Source organism: Podarcis bocagei (assembly GCF_964188305.1).
Source record: "Podarcis bocagei genome assembly, chromosome: 2".
In the NCBI taxonomy this organism is placed as follows: domain Eukaryota; kingdom Metazoa; phylum Chordata; class Lepidosauria; order Squamata; family Lacertidae; genus Podarcis; species Podarcis bocagei.
Window position 1 is genome coordinate 62,008,145 of NC_138126.1, and position 19,954 is coordinate 62,028,098.

The following is a 19,954-nucleotide window of genomic DNA, read 5'->3' on the forward strand; positions in this document are numbered from 1 at the left end:
AGATTTCCCTAGGCTGGTACCCTTCAGATGTTCTGGAATGTAGTTCCCCTCCACCCTAGCCAGCACTATCATAGTCCCATCATAGTGGGCACCAGGTTGGGGAAGGCGGTAGTAAGGGATGGCTCCTGGAAGCCCCCCTAAAAGTGAGAGACGTGAAGCATCTGCAATCTGTGCAAATATGCAAAAGATAAAGGCAGAAGAGAAGACCTGGGAAATAAATCTGATCAAGTATGCTATTTTGAAAAGGTGCTATTTTTAACACTGTAGGTGATTAACAATTGAGGGAAAAGCCTAACAAAGGTGTGAGGTTGGTTTTTCCATGGGTGCAGGGGTCAGATCCTGGCTATAAAGCCCAATAGCTTCGATGAAGGGGGAGGAAATAGTGATATATTACACCCAATAGCCTGCATTTGCCTGTTGTAAATAACAGAAGAAAAATCCCCTTGGCTTGTGTTGCACTGAAGGTCAGACTAGACGGTGTTTTCTTGTAATCCTTTAGATCTACTGATTCAAGGGAGAGGCGTGTAATGACTAGAAAAAGGTTTGTTTTTGGAGCGCTCTCGCTGGCTTGTGATGCAACTTCCCGGGCAAAATGAGCAGGGTGACGGCTCATAAACGGGTTGTTTTAGGGCTCATTCACATAAGTGTGCTAAGAGGGACAATGCTACTGACAAAGAAGGGGGTTTACCGCTTATCCCTCAGTCGCATGTGGGTGAAAATGAGGTTCTGTTCAAAGAGAAGAGGCTGCATTCAGCAACCAGATACTGGGGGTCTACAGACAAGTGGAGTCTCAAAAGCATGAGCTTTTCTTATCACCAGGGATGTATCATACTAGGAGAACAATGCAGTGCTATTTCTGTACCCTGAGCGTACATGCTAAGGCTTGTTGGGTTTCTTTTATGATGTGTCCTCCCACAGTTTCCGGCCCTGTTGCTGTGGCCTACGCGTTCACATTCGTTCTTATTTCACGACGCCCATCCGAATGGCCAAAGAGAGCAAAGAAACAATTTTAAAAAGAACACCTCTCTGGATAGGTAGTGTTGTTGTTTAGTCATTTAGTTGTGTCCGACTCTTCGTGACCCCTTGGACCAGAGCACGCCAGGCACTCCTGTCTTCCACTGCCTCCCGCAGTTTAGTCAACCTCATGTTTGTAGCTTCGAAAACACTGCCCAACCATCTCGTCCTCTGTCGTCCCCTTCTCCTTGTACCCTCCATCTTTCCCAACATCAGGGTCTTTTCCAGGGAGTCTTCTCTTCTCATGACGTGGCCAAAGTATTGGCACCTCAGCTTCAGGATCTGTCCTTCCAGTGAGCACTCAGGGCTGATTTCCTTAAGAGTGGATAGGTTTGATCTTCTTGCAGTCCATGGATAGGTACATGTGCACAAATATATTTGGATTTAGTCAATTAAGAGTCTGAAACACAAAATTGCTACCATCATAAGGCTCTGTGGGGCAACCACACTTGGAACGCTGGGTTCCGGCTGCCTCAACTCAAAAAGGATATTGTGAAGATAGAAGGTTCAGGAAGAGGCAACCCAAATGATCGAGGCGGTGGAGAAACTCCCCTGCAAGGAAAAGTTGCCCACAACATTTAGGTGGTGTTTTTTTATGTGAGCAAGGGAGGGATGTGAAAGAGATGATGCATGGTGTGGAGAAAGGGGATAGACTAGAAATCAGGGCCAACCAATGAAGGTGAACTTCAGAAAACGCAAAAGAAAGTGTTTCTTCGCCCAATGCCCAGATGACATTTGCTCCCAACCAGCATGGCCAGTGATGATGGGAGCTGGCAGTCTGGCAGCATCCTGGAGCACGCCACGTTGGCTACCCTCGCTAAATACACTTACTTCTGAGTAGGCATGCATGGGCTTGCATTCTTAATCTGTTTTAAATGTTATCTTTCTAGTCCTCATGATTGCAGAGATGAGACTGAAAAGCCTGTGGGCAGCTATCAGCAATATTTAATCGCTGGGCATTCCTTTGTCAGGGGACAGGACCACTTAACTTCAGTAGCTTTAGTTTGACTACTCAAATCTCTGTTAAACAATTCGTAACTTCATCAAACCAATTGCATGCAGAGTCATGCAAATTAAGGACACTGATGAAATATGCATAACATCCAAATTCCCTTGATATATTTGCATAATTAAGCAATGAAAATCACTCTGGCTATATCCTGTGGCTTACAGTGTGGTGTGTTTTTTTTTCATTTAGTTTTTAGGGATTGAGTGGATGGGGAAGCTGATACCCTCCATATGTTGCTGGTATCAGATCGGGGAAAGCTGTTGAAATGGACCCACAGCATCACAGCCAGTCTCCAAGGACCAGGCAGTGAAGCTAATGGGCAGAATAACTATCATAGCCATACTTGTTTGTAGGTTTCACGGGGCATCTGGTAATTTTCTGTCGGTAACAAAATGCTTGATGAAGGAAACATCTTGTCTGATCCAGCAAAGCAATTCTTATATGCAGGGTTTTGTTTTGTTTTGAAGGCAGATTCTCCTGTATGTTTATGCTATCACAACTTCTCTATGCTTCTTAATTTTGACATATTTCATCCTTGTCCTTGATATTTTGTGCCAGGAATATACACACTTTCCCCAGATAGATATCCTGTAATTTGTGTTATCGTGTGCTTTCTGACTCATTCTCACTATTATTTTAAGGGATGGGTAGGAACAACTGGATCTTGCAGCTTTCATGTAACCTGGAAACATAAGAAAGGCTCTGACATGCAATTAGTCTTCAGTAGTCCTTGTTATCCATTCTTCACAGGTATTTGATGTTGCTGATGGGATTAATCAACACTGTTAGGTGTTACTGTGGTTAGACAGTATTTTTGCATACTGTTATCTGTTCCTAGCTTCATCAATTATGTTTAATGATAAAGCAAACACATTTGTCCATCAGTTCTAGGTATTTTGAATATCATTTGAGTATGGACACATGGTAAATTTGAAAGCTTCAGCAAATATTGGTTTGGAATAACTGGTTGGATTTGTTGTAGTTTGTTATTCTGCTCTTTCATAACTGCAACTAATGAACATCCCTTACAGATGAAGTCCCTATTTTTATGTGAGCACTAATTGCCATGCTATGATTATTCCTTTCACCATTTTTATTTGGGCACCAGAACTAGCTAGCGGCCTGCTCTACAAGTGGTACCCACTATAACTGCAGGTGTATGCCGGAAAGCAAGTGATTCTTGACATCATGTACAGCTCCTGTCTTGGCCCTTTTGAAATCGCCCTTGATGGAAGCATAGACTGGTTCTCCTCCTGGCTGCTTTTCAACAATTGTACTGAAATCTAGCACAAAATGTTCTGCACCATTTTATCAACCTGAATTAACTATCTTAGGAGTTTAGCTTCTACTCCTTCCAGTTTCCAGTTGGCACAATGAGAAACTAAAAGAAGAAGAAACTCTGTTTTAGCTGAGCCTGCAAAGGAAATAATCTTTACATTTGAGGACCGCACACAGCAATAATTCTCTACATCAAATCCCTCAAGAGTTGCAATTGCATTGACAGACTATCCTGTATTTCAAACTTCATGTTCTCCAACAATCGAAAGGTAATATACTGATATTTGTCAGACTGATTTGAAGTCTGTAGTTTAAGATAGGCCAACCCATGTCAAGGAATCAAAACATGACATATTATCAACTTCTAGGGAAATACTTTGGGCTTTAAGTTCATTGTTCCTTGCCTTCTTATATTTACTCATGTTATTACATTGGCATTTTAAATGATGCTTCCGCTACAGACAAGACTGGATGTGTTGACTTACTTGGGGCTGACTCCGAGAACAGCTAAAATGTAGTTTGGATCAAGCAATGCCATTTACATGCACACACACCAGACAGATTTAATGTAGAAAAAAGACATTTATTTACAGAGAACTGTAAAAAATATAAATCTGTTCCATTAAGAAAACGAGCATTAAAAAAAGAGAGGCAAGGCTAGATGTAGCCAATCACATCATTGCAAATGATTGGCTGCCGGCTCCGGCAGTTCATGAGGGCAGCAAAGCTGCTACAGTCTGTGGAAAGCTCACTGATGTTGGCGTAGGACTGGTGGAAGTAGGGTACTGGAGGTCGCCCTCCCAGACCTGCAGGGCAAGAGAAACGCTTGGTGCCGTCAGGGTCCTGTTTGGCCCGCTCCGTGCGCGAGATGCCAGCCAGCCTGCGGCGTACATTGCCAGAGAGGTTGAGCAGGAAGCCATGGGGCTTAGCCAGCCAGCGCTGCAGCCGCCCCCGTTCCCCACTCTCCTCAGGCAAGTCCATCCAGTTCTCAACCAGGTCAGCAAAGCAATTGTCCCCCAGCACTAAGGGCTGCCGGTTGCGGCTCTGTGACAAAAGGGAGACGGTCCAGTCCCCGGCATCTGTGGGCTCGACATCCCGCCACCGCTCCAAGCAGGCATCTGAAGCAGATTTGGGCCTAGGCCTCCTGGCGGGTGCCCGGCGGCGCAGAAAGCCCCCCGAGGAAAGCTTGCTGGCTCGCAGGGGTGGGGGCCCTTCCTCATCCCGCCAGCTGCTTCCAGACACTTCAGAATAGCCCGAGTCAAACTCCAAGCTCCGCTCGCTGCTCGGAGGAGAGAAGGCAACCTCTTCCTCTACGGCCGTCTCCAGGCAGCAGGCAGAGTCTGCTTCCGAAATGGCGGATACCCGTGGGCTGGTACACTGCTTTGGGGAAGGCATGGCGGAGAGCGGCCTCATCTCCTGGGGGTCCAGTCGGATGTCTCGGTCGTGCACCCTCTTCAGGTCGTGGAGGGTCCGCATCATGCACTGCATCTGGCCCCGCAGCACCTCGCTCGACTCCTTCATGCACAGCTGTGAGGGGAGAAGACAGACACATGGTCATCTTCCTACCACTGCCACCAGCACAACATAATAGACGATCTACTGCCCATAACATTGTGGGGAAATGGCACAACACAAAATTGTATTCAGATTGGAGCCTTCAAACATACTTCAAGCGGACTGCTACTTGCCCACTGCGGCCTACTTCAGAGTATACTTGTATAGGTTGTACTATTAGCCCAAGTACGGTAGATTTAATCCTACAGGCTACATTCCCAGAGAGAAAGCCCTGGGTGAGTCCAAATAATGCAAAAGGCAGAAAACTGGAGGATCACCGACTGCCGAGAAATGAGCTCCTGACCCCGCATGACCCAGGCCTCCTCAGGCAAAAATCAGATCATTTGCTTGAATTAATGCCAATGACTGTCCTCTGCCTCCACACATCTATTCTCTGGCTCCCCGGTAACATTATTAGCACTGCGCACTTGTGTCCCACAAGCAGCCCTCTGTTGCACTCGGCTTACCCAGCCCAGGAGCCCAAGCCTCTCTCTCTCTCTCTCTCGCCCAGCATGTGCCAGTGTTTCCAAGGCCTGCCGAATGCCACGAGCCTCCTTGCAGTTTTTACCTTGATGTGTGAGGGGCACAGATCTGACTTAGCCTAGGTGTGGAATTGGGAGCTGGAGCCGCACGCGCAAGCCCTTGCCCCGTCTCGTCTCGGCAGGCCCCCAGCCCCGAGGCAGAGCTTTTCGGCAGCTCCTGCACGTTCCAAGCCCATCCCCAGCTGTGCAAGCAGCAGCTTGTTGCAGCGAGTGAGCCGCCCTACCCGGCAGAAGATGACACACAGAGGGTGTGTTGAAGTCTCCAGGTATTGCACAAGCAGTCCCCGTCCCCCCAGCCAGGCAAGAGGAGGGAAAAGCCGGGAGAGGAGGCCACAGAAATGTGAGGAGTAATCAGCTGGGCCTGGAATGGGGGCAGGTATTAATTTGCAGCAGTTTAAACAAGGGTGTAAAGTTCAGTTGGGAGCTATAACAAGCGTTACAATCCTGCACCCCTTTCACCCAGAACCACCTGGGGGTCTCTCATTTTTTTCCCTGTTGCGCAGGAGAAGGGCAGGACATCCAAGCAAGCCAGAATGATGCAAACCATCTTTTCAGGAAGGACCAGAGCATCTACTTTGCTAGCAGAAGATCCCAGGTTCAGTCCCTGGCATCTCCAGATAGGACTGGGGGAGATCTCTGGAGAGTCACTGCCAGTTAGTGTAGACAATACTGAGCTAGATGGACCAGTGATCTCATTCAGTATAAGGCAGTTTCCTGTGTTCTCTTGTAAAAAAAAAAAAATCCATAGGAAAGCAAGGGGTGCATATGCTCAGTCTCCAACAGGCAAGCATATTGAATAGTGACAGACCTCTCCCAGGGGCTAAGGAAAATGTGGGTCAGCATGAAAGAGATGGTCAGAAGTTACTACAGTGGTACCTCGGGTCACATACGCTTCAGGTTACATACACTTCAGGTTACAGACTCCGCTAACCCAGAAATAGTACCTCGGGTTAAGAACTTTGCTTCAGGATGAGAATAGAAATTGGGCTCCGGTGGCGCTGCAGCAGCAGGAGGCCCTATTAGCTAAAATGGTGCTTCAGGTTAAGAACAGTTTCAGGTTAAGAACAGACCTCCGGAACGAATTAAGTACTTAACCCGAGGTACCACTGTACAGGGTTCCTGTGTGTGCTGGAGAGAAAGCACTGCAGAAAGATATGCGTATAAAGGCAGATTTCTCACAAGTCCACAAATGAACCCTGGTTATCCCTAACAGCTGAAATGTGCAGAGGTAAATGTTCAAATGCTAAGGCCACCAGAGTCCTGGTATCTTATTTCTTCTGCTCTGTTCCTCCAGGCCCACTTCCTGTCGTTTTCTAAAGTCTCCACAGTTCAGCAAACAGCAGTGCCGTAAGGAGTCCCCATGGCCCCTCCAGGCAAAGTAGTGGACAACTGATTTAGTCGGTCCGATGGTGACACAGCTTGCAATAGTCCCCCAGCGGCTGGGCTGAAAACCTGGAACCCATCAAGACGTCTGTTTTGGGTTAGGCTCCAGTCGCAATTGCAAGGCTAACCATGTGAGCCATAAAAAAAGAGGGAGGGGGGAAATGCCCATAGATCATCTCTTTCCTCCCCCAACTCCTATGCATAACACTTCCTGTCAAGGAAAAACACAAACTCCTTTCTTAGGCACCGCATCAGATAAACTCTATTTACACAGCGACGGTTAGTCAGCCGTTGATGGGATTTTATGAGAGGACAACCCCCTATCTGAACACCACACAGGTTAGGAAACAACGGTTGTTTCAGTGCTCGGGAGCAGCTGCAAAGAGATGGAATTCTTCTGAGTCAGTATCACACATGCGCATAGGCTATGACTCAGTATGCTCCCCCAAGATTTGAAACCCTGTCTTGGGATCTGGCTAAAAGATCACACTGCCAACAAGCCAGATACTCCCAAGTCATTTATACCAAATCAGGTCACTGGTCTACATAGCTCAGTATTGTCTACACTGATTGGTAACATCAAGGTTTCGGATAAGAGACATTTCCAGACCTACCTTCCGCATGCAAAGCGGATGCTCTACCAACAAGCTATGTCCCTTCCCAAGCAGTACGTTTTCCTTCTGACCTGTGGATCAGGCCCATAAGTTGCAATTCTTGAGAGGACCAACTCTGGACATTTGACCCACCCTGTGCTTGGTGTCTCCTCTCTCTTCTTGCCATGCCTCCTCCTTTTACCTGAGCCACCGCCATTGCATCTCTGGCCAGGAAGCGATTGTGGAAGCATGCATTCCAGTTGCCTAGCAACCACTTAACTTCTACCTCTTCTGGACCAGTCAGGATGATTAATTGGGGGGGGGGGACAGGACAGCACATGGGTGCTTGATGCCTTCCCAAGACCAACATCCATGGCCAGCTATGAGGAAGGGCCATAATTCAGTGGCAGAACATCTGCTTTTTTCAGTTTCAATCCCCGGCATTTCTTGGTAGGGCTGGGAAATATACTGCTGAAGCTGCTGGATGGACCAGTTACGTAATTTGGTATAAGGCAGCTTCCTATGTTAATGTCACATCGCCTGGCTGGACAAGTTTGGGAAGGAGTAAGGGGAAGAAAGAGCCAGGTGGCCTCTTGAGCATTCATGACTGTGAAGCCCTGGAGCCTCTTATGTACTGCCAGTCAGCACAGACAATTTCCCAGGCAAGGCCTCCAGATGCCAGAGGAGAACTCAAGAAATTGATCCACAAGCTTAGCACATCCAAATGGGAGACTAATGGCTCCATACAGGTCGGCTCCACTAGGTCTGTTGCCGCTAGACCATCTCTGAGCAATCAGCTGTTTGCAAATGCCTTGAAGTCAAGTTTAAAAAACAAGATTCCTGCAAAATGTTGCTTCCCTCTGGCAGCCGAAAGGTGTCGGATTTCCAAGTTCAGCATTAGCCATTTCAGTCCTCACATTTATTTATCTATTTTCAATATGTTTAAGGCACTCTTGTTCTGTTTTTCAGCAGAAACTTGAATGATTTAAGGCTTGATGCTTGGTTTTTGTTGATGTGATTTTATTATTATACAGTGGTACCGTGGTTCTCGAATGGCTTAGCTGCCGAACAAATCGTTCAGTTTTCGAACCGTTTCAGGAGTCAAATGGACTCCCGGAATGGATTAAGTTTGAGAACCAAGGTACCACTGTAGTTCTGTCAGTTTGCTATCAGCTGCATTCATCTTAAAAGGCAGGCTTGCCACCTTCCCCTGAATTTCCACAAAATACATAGGCTACTTAACATCCTTTGGCAGTGGGTTCCAATGAGCAATCATCATGAAGGTCCTGCTCTTAGCTGTTGCAGTTATTAGCTACAAGCCCAGAGCTTGTAGTCCCACTCTTAAATGGCATACAGCAGTCCTGAAGGAAAGGGGTACAGTATAGGGAATCTGTGGCATTCCAGATGTTGTTAAGACTGCAACCTCCATCAGCCCCAGCCAGCATGGCCAATTGTCAGGGGTGATGGGAGTTGTAGTCCAGCAACATCAACCCTATGGGTCTCTGGATGTGTACATCTCGAAAGGTTAAACTTTAACCATAAAACTTCAAACCGTTATAGGCAGCGCCTTTAACCGTCAAAACCAGGGTTGGGCCCAGAAGCAAAACAGCCAATGCTACACTACAGGGAAATAAGCTTTTATTTATTTAGGAAATTCCTAAACCATAGCTTCATCCAAACATGGATTCCAGGGCAGTGCAAATAAGAATTCCAACTGCCAATACAATACAGCAAAACAAATTTCCATTACACATACAACCTTCCTTCATCACAAAATACAGAGAATGCCTTTCAGTGATGCATGTTGGGATAATGTCCATGGCCTACAAGCTTCAACCAAAAAGAAACATGGGGGGGGGGGCACTGCAGCAGCTATCACACATATCTATAGTGGCCTGATTTTCGAAACAAAATAATGCTGCTGCAAGCCTCACAGTATGGCTTTTGCAAGGGAGCTGCCATGCCCCTTATAAGGACGGCATTCATAATGTCTGTCAAAGTGCCCCTCCCTGATATAAATATGAAACAGAGACTGCATTAAGCTTTCTAGAGACTTTCATCTTTCACAACAGCCTCATTCAGAGTTCAGTAAATACACTGGGGAGGGGACACACACCAGCTTCACCCTCGCACATACTATGGGTTCCCAACCCTGATCTTCCAGGGTTCTAAAATATATGGGGATGGTGACAGGAAGTTCCCCTTGTCAGATGATCACCCTCCAACTTGTGGAGAGCAATCGATTGACAGGACAATGGGGAGGGGGAAAGCCTGCCATGTCCCCCCCTCATGTGCATAGGCGCCGACTCCATGGGGCTTGAGGGGGCTCGAGCCCCCTCAAAAAATTTTTTGGGGGGGCTCAGCCCCCCCAATAATCTCGGGTGGGCGCCCTTCCAGCAGAGCGCCGCCGCCGTCCCCCGCCTCCTCCCCACCTGCTCCTTCGCCAGCCAGCCAGCCGCGCGCCCTAATCGGAGAGCCCCGGCCGTCCCCCGCGAGATTAGGGAATCCCCGGGGGCGGGGGCTCCTGCCTCGCTGCTTCGCAGCACCACCGCCACTGCCAAGGCACTGCCGGAAATCCCGCGAGAACAGGGGAATCCCGACAGGCCACACCTCCCAGCCAGCCAATCGGCTGGCTGGGGGGCGTGGCTTGCCCTATTTAGGGCCGGAGCCACTTTATTTGCATATTCATGAGCTTATTTATTATTCATGAGCTTTCCCGGGCCCCCCCAATATTTTTTCTAAGTCCGCGTCCCTGCTCATGTGTTTACTGAACTCTATCAGAGAAAGTCTGAAGAGAGCTGACATCTGCTGGCCTTCTGGTTCTGACTCAGAGGAGAATTCAATAGCTGAGCAGCTCAAAACTCCTTCCATCATTACATCACTTCCTGTATGAGAACTTCCCCTCTCTCATACACAGAACAATTTGGATGGTCCACATGGATCCTCTGTGTTTTGGCATACTCAGGTGTGTGTCACCTTGGAAAACCGTGATTCCTATTCAGATATGATACAGAACTCTATCTGTCTTGGCTGTGTTTCTTTCAGGAATGTGAAGGAGATGCCACAGTCTAGGAACACCCTGATTTTGGGGAAGAAAACCCACCTAACATTGCCCTTCAATGGTCAAGCTCAGCATTTCCTACTAGGTGAGAACAAAGAGGGTGTGGAACAATAGAGGTAGCCAGGGCAGAATACTGACCCAGTTGGGACATGGTACCATTAGCCAGCTGCCAGGACTCCAGCAAGGCCCACCAGTGCTGATTCCTGAGCTAGGCCACCTGAGGGTCTTAGGCCACCATTTTAACTTCCCACAATGCCCTGAAACTTCTGCATTGGGACCATTGCGAGCAATTTAAAATGGCAGCCTGCAGATGCTCACTGCTTCCAGGATAAACTCACCAATGCATGAAGAGATCCATCAGAGGAGATTTACTCAAAGGCCCCTTCGGTTCTGGAGCTGACTCTAGTAGACTCGCATCATCAGAATATCAGGGAAATCTCAGAAACTATTCTAATCTGGCATAAGCACAAGATTTCACATGTAGACTACATGCAGCCATTTCTTACACAGAAATAAGGGTGCATATAGAAAGCCTAAGCCCTCTCCTTCCAGACACACAAGACACATCCATAAACCATCCAAGTTCTCTAGAGTGGCAGAATCTTCTCTAGGGACTGTTTACAATCTGCAGTACCCAGACCGAACACTAGAGGGTAAGCCCCATGGATGGGCTTGTTTCTAGAAGACCTCAGGATACCCAACAGGGAGAGTCCTATTCCCTCTGTCCGCCACAAGTAACAGTGTGAAAGTGAGCTGGGCTGTTCAAATGAGAAACTTCGAAAGCAAGCCTTTCCTTTGTCCACAAGCAGGCATCTCCGTACATGGGGGATTTGCAAAACTCTATTTTACGAGCTGATTGCGTACCTTCCTCCTGTTTCATGTTTCCCCCCATAAAGAAAGGCCAGGGCAGGGATCCTCCTTGTCTCCCGCCTCCCTCTTCAGCACGCAAGGCTCATCTTCACCCTGCGAGATCTCTTGCAAGCTGAACCAGGGATCACCCGGGTTCCTCAACCCCAGAATCTATTCTGATTGGCAGGAACGTAAGAAGCACCGCACAAACGCGCGCAGAACCCATTTCATTCACTATTAAAATTACCAGACCCTCCCCTTCTGGGATTAGCGGGCACGGATTTCTAGGCGTCCGTTGTGCAGTGTGATCGTCACTCTGAAACATACCCCACCGATTTCACCGGGGTTGGCACCCAAGTTAGCCTACATGGGATGGACTTCCAACATGCCGCGTCCCTTAGTAAGAGCGCACGACGAGTTCCACGGGACTTACTCCCATGTAGACGCGCCCGGGATGGTAGTCTTAGCGGCAGCGCTGCCGGGATGCCGACTCCTCCGCAGCTAGATCAGGTCTCTGAGGCCAAGGAGGTCACCTCCAGGGACAGCCTTGCAGTGGCATCGGCGCCAGGATAGGGTGACCCGCCACCTCATTAGCCAGAGCGGAGGACGAAACAGCAACGTCTGGCCGAAGAAAGAGGCAACGCGGCCGGCGCTGACAGCTCCCTCAGTCAGCCAGGGCGGGACGCAACCCGCACCCTGCACACAGGCGCCGAAGCCGCAAGCCCCGTCTTGCTGCGCCGGCGCTTTTCGTGCAGAAGGCTTTCTCCCCGGGGGAACGGCCGTCGCAAGGTAGGCGCGATCAAAGGCACCGCTCCTCGTCCAGGCTGCTTTCTCTCGGCACCCGGAGCCCCCCGACGGCGCGTCCCCTGGCTTCTCTCTCTCCCCCCCCCCAACCCACCGCGATCTCCCCCTGCTACGGGCACCTCCCTGCACTTACCACTTCTGCGCGGAGGTGGCTCACGAAGGCGTCGAGGCGGGCGCTGTGCATGCCAGAGCCGGGGCGCTCAGATGCCTGCCAGCGGAAGGGGGCTGCTGCTGTCCGAGGGACTCCAGCGAGAGACCCGCGCGCCAGCGAGGAAAGTTTCTCGCTGTCTGGGCGAGACTCCGACTTTCTCCCCAGCTCAGTCCTGAGCGGGCAGAGCGGCCCGTTTGGTTCGGGCCGAGCCCCGCCCCTGTCTCGCGAGCGGACCAATGAGCGCCCGAGGCACCGTCTCTGCTCCGCCGACAGCCAATGAGCGGGCGAGGTGGGTGCCTGTAACCTGAACTTCCCCGGGTCTTCTGTAATTTAATTAGAGCCCCATATTAGGAGCCAAAAGGTGCTGCGGGTGGAGAGACGGGGGGCCGGCGCAGCAAACGGGCCGTTCGGGGGTCGGGACCCTTTTGGGCACGGAGCAACTGCCGCTGTTATTTTGCTTGCTGCGCTGCTGCAGCCCACCTCCGGCAGGGAGGTTGCATGCAGCTTCCGTAGCGCTATGATGGCCAAGCCAAGACACAAAAGAAACGATTCCACTTCTGCACAGCCCTAAGTTATTTATTGTCATCGAGCGCGAACTCTGCATATAGGGTTTTCGTCTTTTCTTTCGTGGGCAGGGTCCCTGTGCTATTTAACAGTGGAGCAGCAGGCAGAGATCCAACAGGTGATGCTTTCCCACACATTGCATGGCCCTACTGCCAACAGATTTTTCCCATAGGCGTCTGGTTGGCACTAGGAAAAGAGAATGCTAGATTGGATAGATATTTGGGCTGATCCAGCAGACCTCTTACGGTCTTAACTTCTGCCTTCCTGCTTTTAAAGGCGTAGGAGCCTGCCAGAAAAAGAGATGCCCACCTTCACCATCTATTGGAAATTACTCATAATATGTACTACTTGCTCTTAGATATTTAACAGTGGAGCATCTTAAGGTCTCAAATTTCAGCGGTGCCCTGTGCAACACCCACATTTGGTGCCTCCCCCCACCTCTCACCTTCCAGTCTCCATCAGAGTTACAGCGCCCCCTGTAGACCCCCTAAGCTCAGTGCTTAGTGTGACTGAACCACTCGCGCATCCCTAAACCAGCCTCTGTATTTAGTGTGCCTAATTCTGGGGCATGCTTTTGTAACTATCTGGCAGAGAATATCAGTTTTCTTCCTGTTGTACCACCCATAACAGTCTAGTTTGGCTGTTAATTTCTAAGGGGGGTGGGAATGCTTTAATTGCTCAAGAAAACAACAAGATAAGGGGAAGGTCTGGATGCAGTTATGTGACGGAATTGCATTCTGTACATGCTTGCAACACTAAAATTCCACTATGCCTCCACCTATTCCAAAGCTAAACTGGCATGGAACTCTAGACTAATGTTTTGAAATCCTCATCTTAGAAGTTTGGCAAGCCAGATTTATATGAAATGCGAAATAAGGGAGACAGGTCTAAATAATCATTTTCACAGTGACAAAATTTGCAGATTTTGGGGTTCTAAATGCTTTTAGTTAAGCATTCCTATCCCAAATAGATATGCACACACTGTGCCTTGCTGTCGGTAGCTCCTTCTCTGTCTTCACTGTGAAAGATGCATGGAAGGAATCTATGCCTGAACTGGAGGAAAGGAGTCTTTGGGTACTTCCGGCCTGTTGCTATTCTTGAGTGAGATTCAATCACATGCTGAAAACTCAGGTTGCACAATTAAGACTGAGCTGAGGCTCTTGCTCAACAAACCAATTCTTCAAAAGATCAGACTTTTTTGTGATAAGTGATGGGAAAATGCCCTGGAAAGTATGAGATAATGCTTGCATTGACTCAAGGTTGTCGACTTTCTTTGCAAGCAAATAACTGCGGAATACTGTGAGCGGTTCCGGTTGCCACATCTCAGAAAGAATACTTTGGTGCTGGGAAGCAGGCAGAAGACAAACAGAATGATTTTGAGGCTGGGATTATTCCACTGTGAGGAAAGGTTACAAAATTTGGGGCTATTTAGGGGGGAAGTGAGTAAGAGCGGATATGATAGAGGTATGTAATGATGCATGGTCTGGAGAAAGCAGATAGATAAAAGTTTTTCTCCTCCCCTCAAAAGACTTACCGGTAATTCATTCAAAGAGACTGAATGCTAGGGTATTCAGGACAGACACAAGAAAATACAGGGGTACCTCAGGTTAAGTACTTAATTCATTCTGGAGGTCCGTTCTTAACCTGAAACTGTTCTTAACCTGAAGCACCACTTTAGCTAATGGGGCCTCCTGCTCCCGCTACGCCACCAGAGCATGATTTCTGTTCTCATCCTGAAGCAAAGTTCTTAACCTGAGGTAATATTTCTAGGTTAGCAGAGTCTGTAACCTGAAGCGTATGTAACCTGAAGCGTATGTAACCTGAGGTACCACTGTATTTATTCATCCAGCATATAGTTAAACAGTGGGATTTGCTACCACAAGAGGTATGGTAACTCCCAACTTAGGAGTATAGACAAGTTCATGGAGGAATAAGGCTAACAGGCACTACAGGCTGTGATGGTTATATATTACCTCTAGTATCAGAGACAGAAAGTTGCTGAATACCAGTTGCTGGGGATCACAAGCTGAAAGGGCAAATGCACTCACGTCCTGCTTGTGAGCTTCTCAAAGGCACCTGGATGGCGACTGTGGGTAAGAGGATGTTGGGTTAGGTGGGCTTTTGGTCAGATCCAGCGGGACTCTTCTTGCCTTCTTGTTGTCTTCTTCAACAACATAAAACTATATGTATTTTTAATGGATGGATTATGGGTGAAATATGGCCCTTAGTGCTGGGAGCTGGAGCAAATTGCTGGTCCAAAGCAGGGAAAGTGATAGGAATGTGTTGGCAGCAGAGGTACAGATGCCATTGCTCAGCTCTCTTTGCATGGTACCCACAAGGGTGATAGGATAGAGAACATATACACAGCTCCTTTGCCAAGATAAGCTGAGGCCAGGCTAACTTGACCATGCCAAGCAAAGCATATTCAAATCCCACTGAAAAAGGAGCTCACGTCTCCTGTCATTCAGTTTGTGCAATGCTCCTAAAATCCTTCCACTTGGCTTTCTGTCCCCTTCTGTTTCCAGAACAAAAGCCCTCCTTGCCTCCTTGGTTTTGTCCCACACTTGATATTAGTCTTGTTTTCTATCGACTCCTGACCTTTGCTTTTCCAACTCCACCATCTTCATCTGCCCAAATATCTCGTGCTCTTTAACATGACGCCACCCATTTCCCCCTATGCATGATGGAACAATAATGACCTGTATGTACATAGAACTGCCTTTGCTCACATTCACCTTTTGTGACTCTTGTCTCCTTCTGCCATCCTCTTATCTTCCCCTTTGTCTGTTTCTGATTGTAAACTCCTTGGAGCAGAGAGCTATGTTATTTATCAACTCTGTAAAGCATCATGAATACTGAGGGTACTCTATGTTTGCATGTATTAAATAACTAACCAGACTCCAAGAGCTGCTGTAGCCAGCTGCTGTATTGTTATCATCATATGCCAGAGTCATTAGACAAGCTCAGTAGATGCCTCTAGTTTTGATTTGGAGCTGAGCTCACTGGGAAAATCATTTCCTTCTTCTGCATCAGAATTCCTGTGATTAATACCCTTGGATTCCAGTGTCTTCCCTTCCTCTGCACCTAGATTATCCTACCTATCCAGTTGGAGCCATCTATGATGCATACAAACTATACCATTAAAACACATTTTCTACTTCAAACAAGTCCAGGCACTGTAGTTTGTTAAGGGTGCTGGGGAAAACTACATTTCCTCGAATCGTTTTTTTTTTGGGGGTGCGCTTTGAATGTGCATTAAAGGGATAATGTGTGCCATCTTACTCATTCATCCGCATGTCATTTCCTCTATCTTGACCATTCAGGCTAGGAACTTCCCAGACCCTACCTGCCCAAGTAGCTATTTGAGCAGTGTTAAAGCTTGACCTCCATTCAATTATCAGATGCTACCTCAAACAATGGATAAAGCACCAGAGTTTTGCATTGCCGGTATTATGCAAATATTTATAACAGCATTAAAACTATCTTTATGTACACATCATAAGCTAGCTTTAAAATAATTAGGTAATCCTCATAACAGAAGAAGGCATTCACCTGAGAATTCTGGAAAACTATGTATTTGTTATCTGCAAATGTACGTACTTTTTCTCACACCCTGCCTTTGGGGAAGAGGGGATTATTTCTAATGGAAATCATACTAATTTGCTCAGTTACTGAGAAATCTCGAACATATGCTCTTCCACCAACAGAAGCTGGTCCAACAGAAGGCATTTCACTGTCATGAAAAAGTTAATTATTATACTAATAATTTGCCACAGTGTAGGACCCCAGTCAAAAATGGAGCCCTATTTTCTAGGGGCAGTCCTGGATTTACAGAAGCTGTTCTGGTTTCTGATTTGATCCTGGAATGTCCTGCTTTTCCTTAGGATGTCCCTATTTTCATCAGGAAAATGTTGGAGGGTGTGATAGGCCACCTCTATTTTCATTGGAGGGTATGGAGCTATGCGACCCCCCTGAGCCAAGGAGATAAGTAACTATACAACTGTTAGAAGACATCTTAAGGCAGCTCTGTATGAGGGAGTTTTTACATGTTTAATATTTTATTATGTTTTTATATATGTTGGAAGCTGCCTAGAGTGGCTGGGGAAACCCAGTCAGATGGGTGGGGTATAAATAATAAAATTGTTGTTGTTGAATAGGGTGTCCCTGTTTTCATTGGATAAATATTGGAGGGTATGTGAGCCTTGAGTAACATTTACTGGAGAGGTGAGATACAAATTCAGCAAACAAATTTTTGTGTGCTTAGTGTTTTGCTAAATTGGAGACACATTGGCCACTGGCTCTGTGAAGCAAATCCTGAGGATTAAGACAGAGGCCATGAGTGAGGGCTGTTCACATGCAGTCCCTCTCTTGACTGACCTCATCTTCAGCAGTTTAACCAAGAGAATTTTCACCACACGTGTTTCTACTTAAAGACTATCTGATGCCAGTGAGCTTCATCATACCTGAGGTCCCAGAGGTACTTGTCTGCTGGGGATGTAGCAACAGCAGCATCTGATCTGAGCAAAGAAGATGACATAGGTACTTCTTCTTCTTCTTCTTTTTTAATTTTATTTCCTTTATTTTATAACAACAGCTTAAAAACACATATACATCATTCAATAAAACGGAATCAACAAATAAAGAAAAAAGAAAAATTACAAATAACCAAAATCCAATTTCAATATATAAATCTGTTACATTGTTCGACTTCCCAACACCTCAACGTGAGCTGTAGTTCAATGATATATAATCAGCAGTGTTTTTTGTTGACCATTGTTTCTACCTCACGGTTTTTATATTATACCTACTGTAATTTTAATATTACCTAAGATCGTCTCCATGTATGAGAGGAATTTATTCCAGTCGTTAATAAATTTGGTGTTTTTCTGTTGCCTGATCTTCTGTGTCATTATTGCTAAGTCGATATACTCAATTAGCTTGGTTTGCCAATCTCTGATTGTTGGGACAATGGGTGTTTTCCAACTCTGTGCCAACAGTATCCTAGCGGATACTGTAGCATACTGGAATAGGGTTTGGTCCTCTTTCTTGATTTCATCCCCCACCATTCCTAAAAGGAATGCCTCAGGTTTTTTAGGAAAGGTGTACTTTTCTTTTTTAATTCCTCATAAATTGAGCTCCAGAACCTCTTTACCTCCTCGCAGGTCCACCACATATGGTGGAAGTCTCCCTCTTTTTTCTTGCATTTCCAACAGGTCTTGTCTCCGGTTTTATACATTTTGGCTAATTTTGTTGGTGTGATGTACCAACGGTACATCATCTTTTCCATATTTTCTCGGAGTCCAACACAAGCTGAAAATTTCATATCTTTGTTCCAAAGTTTTGTCCATCTTTCGTATTCTAGGGGGTGTCCTACATCTATAGCCCATTTGATCATAACCTCTTTAACCTCCTCGTCCATAGTATCCCAGTTTAATAGTTGGTTGTACATTTTGGATAAGAGTTTAGATTTCCCCTCTATTATTTCTAACTGGAACTTGGATTTGTTCTTACTCATTCCAACTTTTTTATGCTCGTTCCAGAGGGCATTGATTTGATGGAATTGAAACCATCCATTTAATTTATCTTTTAACTCCTCATAGGGCCTAATTTCCCATCCTTTATCAGACCTTCTCAGAAGATCAGCATATGTCCACCTTTTACCTTCCATGTTTAGTCTCTTAATTGCTAGGATATCAATGGGTGACAGCCACCATGGGGTGTCTTTCTCTATCAAGTTCTTACATCTATTCCATACTTCCAATAACGCCCCTCTTATAATATGATTGGAGAATCCTTTGTGTACTCTCCCCTTATCCTGCCATAAATATGCATGCCACCCAAACCTAGCATCGAAACCCTCCAAGTCCAGTAGGTCCGTGTTATCTAAAGTTATCCATTCTTTAGTCCAGCAGAGACAGGAGGCCTCATAGTACAGTTGCATGTTCGGGACCGCGAACCCTCCTCTGTCTCTTCTGTCGGTGAGCAACTTATATTTAATCCTAGCCCTTTTACCCTGCCAGATGAATCTAGACAGGGTTCTCTGCCAGTCTTTAAACATTGTTGTGCCCCTGATTACTGGGATATTCTGGAATAGGAATGTCATTTTTGGGAGGATATTCATTTTGATGACAGCCATTCTCCCCTCCCAGGAAAGTTGTAATCTACTCCAGCTATCTAGGTCCTTTTTACACTCTCTCCAAGTTCTGTTATAGTTGTCTTCCACCAGGTTTATATTTTTTGGGGAGACCCAAATACCCAGATATTTAACCTTATTCGATGTCTTTATCCCGGATTCGAGCTCGATTTTGTTTTTAGATTGTTCATCTATATTTTTTATCAACATTTTTGTTTTAATTTTATTTAGTCTGAACTCAGATGACCTTCCAAATTCCTCCAATAATTCGATAACTTTATTTATCCCATTTATGGGGTCTTCAATTGTAATTACTAGGTCGTCGGCATAAGCCTTTACTTTATATTCCTTTATACCGATTTTAATCCCTCTTATTTCCTGTGTTTCTCTTATTTTATTCAATATAACTTCCAGAGCCATAACAAATAGTAGGGGTGATAAAGGGCACCCTTGCCTAGTGCCTTTTGTAATCGTAAATGAGTTCGTCAGGTTACTGTTAATAATTAGTCTTGCTCTTTGGGCTGAGTAAATTGCCCTTATACCTTCTAGGAATGGTCCTCTTATTCCTACCTTCTCCATACTACTTCAACCCCCTGCTCATGGGTGTAGCCAGGATTTTTGTGGGGGAGGGCAGGCCTTTTGTTGGGGTGTGTGAAGAACTTCAGTTACAAAGAGACCCCTGACCATTAGGTCCAGTCGCAAACGACTCTGGAGTTGCGGCGCTCATCTCGCTTTATTGGCCGAGGGAGCCGCCATACAGCTTCCGGGTCATGTGGCCAGCATGACTAAGCCGCTTCTGGTGAACCAGAGCAGTGCACGGAAACACCGTTTACCTTCCCACTGGAGCGGTACCTATTTATCTACTTGCACTTTGATGTGCTTTCGAACTGCTAGGTTGGCAGGAGCAGGGACCGAGCAACCGGAGCTCACCCCATCGCGGGGATTCGAACCACCGACCTTCTGATCGGCAAGCCCTATGCTCTGTGGTTTAACCCACAGCTGCACCTCCCTGCCCCCAT

The 19,954-nt window shown here is 46.7% G+C and overlaps 1 protein-coding gene across 4 annotated transcripts; it reads right to left on the reverse strand.

Annotated features, from left to right (window-relative positions):
* Positions 1 to 3,863: 3,863 nt before the first annotated feature.
* INKA1 (inka box actin regulator 1) lies at positions 3,864 to 12,452 on the reverse strand. 4 transcript variants are annotated; one of them, XM_081185904.1, is made up of 2 exons: positions 12,221 to 12,452; positions 3,864 to 4,828 (listed from the first exon to the last, which is right to left on the reverse strand). In XM_081185904.1, the coding sequence occupies exons 1-2, from the start codon at positions 12,269 to 12,271 to the stop codon at positions 3,959 to 3,961; spliced, it is 921 nt and encodes a 306-aa protein (XP_081042030.1). In that variant the 5' UTR covers positions 12,272 to 12,452; the 3' UTR covers positions 3,864 to 3,958. The 4 variants fall into 4 exon arrangements, with proteins under 4 accessions (XP_081042030.1, XP_081042031.1, XP_081042033.1 ...); XM_081185905.1 differs by lacking the exon at positions 12,221 to 12,452 and adding an exon at positions 11,717 to 11,923; XM_081185907.1 differs by lacking the exon at positions 12,221 to 12,452 and adding an exon at positions 5,424 to 6,300.
* Between the last annotated feature and the right edge of the window lie 7,502 nt (positions 12,453 to 19,954).